Here is a 2,691-nt window from a genome sequence, read left to right as displayed (position 1 = left end):
TTGAGAGGAGGGCTGCAAACCACAGCAATTCTGTGCTCTGCATTAACATTCCAGTTCTGACTTGCATGGCTCAGAACAAATGCCTTAGTACTCACTGTGGTGGCACAGAACAGGCCGGTTTCATTTAGCCATGCTTGCCACAGAGATAGTGAATGTGTGGTGCATGGATAAGACAGGCACCTGGGAACGAGAATCACTTTGCCTAGCTCAGCTGAGTCTGATGCTCGTACAAGTTGAAACCTTCACACTGACATGAAAGAAGCAAAATACGTAGGCTAATTACCACTGCCTTCATGCCTGTGATTCACTAGTCAGCTCTTTTTCATCCCATGAATGACATCATGTTAGAAATTACTGCCTGGGGACCCAGACTGAAACTGGCCCTGCAATCACAGTAATGAGTCTCCGTGCAGGTACAAGAACGGAGTTTAAATTAGCTTCAAATTATTTTACCAAATATGAAAAGGAATAATTAAGATGTGAAACACTTCAACAACAACTAATCAGTAACAATTTCAAACATAAAGGTAATTATTTTATTTCACAGACATAACAACTTTAGCAGAAAATTAGCATTTAACATAAACGACTTTAATGAATAGAATGTAGCTGTACATGTGACTATACAAACAAGTCAGGTACCTCTCATCGATACTTGTAAAACAAGATCAAAATTTGGTCTTAAATCCTGATATACAAAAACAAACAAAACAGAACAAACAAACAAAAAAAACCCATACTTAACAAAATGACTGCACCTCCATGATAAACAGTACAATTTCAAACTTTCCCAAGAATAACACCCCAAAACTATCCAGATTACTGCTGTTCCTCTGATGTGATGTGACCTCTGATGTCTGCTAGGCCCCACGTTCTTCTTTCTCTCCCAACTAACATCTATTCTTTAACTGATAAGTCTCTTTCTGGAGCCACAACTACTCCCTCGCAGACATCACAGAGTGAGCAGGGCCTGGCCCCCTTCCAGCATCCTCCCACTGCAGGCAGGAAGGCTGCATACAAAACACATTCCCTGTGCCAAGGGGGAGGCCACACTGAGAGGCACAAAGTTGGTCACGGACTGCAAACCAGGGCAGTGTAAAAAGCTCATTGTTTTGTTACAATTTAGTATTGTGCGTATTTAGAAGCACTGTGTATCATCAGTGCTTTGGATGAGTTTGTAGTGGGGTGAGAGCTGTATCCTCTACAAACCTTACCACTACAAACTTAGGTATAGGACTCGTGATATTTCTGAATACCTTTCCCCTAAAACCTTTAGGGGACATTGCTCACACCAGCGACACCATTATACAAACTACAAATCACAGTGATTATTTCTATGGTGAATCTTGTTTCAAGGACATTTGTAACCTAAACAGACGGCTGAAATCTACTTGCATCAGAACCACAGCCAGCAGAGAACTTCTCTCAGGCCTCGGTGAAAAATACTGGCAGCACAACAAAGTAACTTTTGCACACAGCAGTGCATGAACATAAGCTTTGAGTTCACAAATTCTACTAAAGGACTTATGTCAATCATACGCTTGTGTAACGCAGTGATGTAATTGTATTTCTCATCTCTTCTCTGCGGTGTGCAGAGACGGGTCAAGAGGCAATGGGCCCAAATTGGAACGTATGAAGTTCCATCTGAACTCGAGGAAAAACTTTCTTTACTGTGAGGGTGAAGGAGCACTGGAACAGGCTGCCCAGAGAGGTGGTGGGGTCTCCTACTCTACAGATAGTCAAGACCCACCTGGACTTCTTCTCGTGCAACCTGCTGTAGGAAACCTGCTTTACTAGGGGGTTGGATGCAATGACCTCCAGAGGTCTCCCCCAGCCCCATACGATTCCGTGATTCCAATTAAAGAGACATTTCACAGTGACACCGCTTGAACTTCCATGCTGTGAAAACCACAGACACTAACAGACGCAAAGCATGTTTTACCTGAAGGCTTTTATTTAGAACTTTGCATTTGGCTCTTCTTAACTGAATCTCAGTTCTGCTCCATGGGTTTGGTGTTTGGCTACATACTTAAATTCTCTCATTTCCATCACCTTATAGTTGTGTGCTGCAATAGAAAGCTAGCAGTAAGAGACGGTTCCACCTATCAGGCACCGAGTCAGCTGCAAAGCAGCACGTATGCCCATAAACATCAAAACTATTCACAACGACTTCAAAGTTGGTCAGGCAGAAATACCAACGGTAGCTTTTAATGGAGCTCGGTCAGTTTTCCTAGCCCTCAATAAATAGAAAGCGTAAGGCGTGAGGAGTCCAAATTCTTTAATGGAGTTAAGCCGGGAAGCGCCGCGAGCGATGTGCCGCGCTTCAGCTCAGCGCTCTCTCTCCGACCGCAGCTCGGGCCGCCCGGCCCGCCGACAGCTCCGCGGCGCTGAGGGACGCGCGCCGGCCGCCATTTGGCGCCGAGAGCTACTTGCACAGCCCCTCGAGGCGCTCCAGCGTGCCCTTCATGTCGCGGATGCGCTTGGCCAGGGCGGGCACGGGCTGCATGGCGCGGTCCAGCTCCTCGCAACGCGCCACCAGCGCGTACATGGCGCGGATGCTGAGGTCGGCCGCCTCGCCTAGGCTCTCCACGCCGTCTCGGTAGGTCTGGATGCAGCCGACGCTAAGCGCCGTCAGCGCCTGCAGCCCGCAGTGCACGTTGCGCAGCAGCTCGTCCACCTGCGCCGCCACCT

General features: G+C 47.2%; 1 protein-coding gene across 1 annotated transcript in view; it reads right to left on the bottom strand.

The window, feature by feature from the left end:
• Positions 1-1,934: 1,934 nt before the first annotated feature.
• Positions 1,935-2,691, bottom strand: part of BORCS6 (BLOC-1 related complex subunit 6) — a 2,029-nt gene continuing 1,272 nt past the window's right edge. The window contains 1 exon segment of the mRNA XM_019613568.2: positions 1,935-2,689. Within this exon segment, the coding sequence (XP_019469113.2) occupies positions 2,426-2,689 (264 nt within the window). The 3' untranslated portion in view covers positions 1,935-2,425.

The sequence above is a fragment of the Meleagris gallopavo genome, chromosome 2, assembly GCF_000146605.3.
Source record: "Meleagris gallopavo isolate NT-WF06-2002-E0010 breed Aviagen turkey brand Nicholas breeding stock chromosome 2, Turkey_5.1, whole genome shotgun sequence".
NCBI classification, from domain to species: domain Eukaryota; kingdom Metazoa; phylum Chordata; class Aves; order Galliformes; family Phasianidae; genus Meleagris; species Meleagris gallopavo.
The sequence above is the reverse complement of the archived record's forward strand: the minus strand, read 5'-3'. Positions and strand labels throughout refer to the sequence as shown.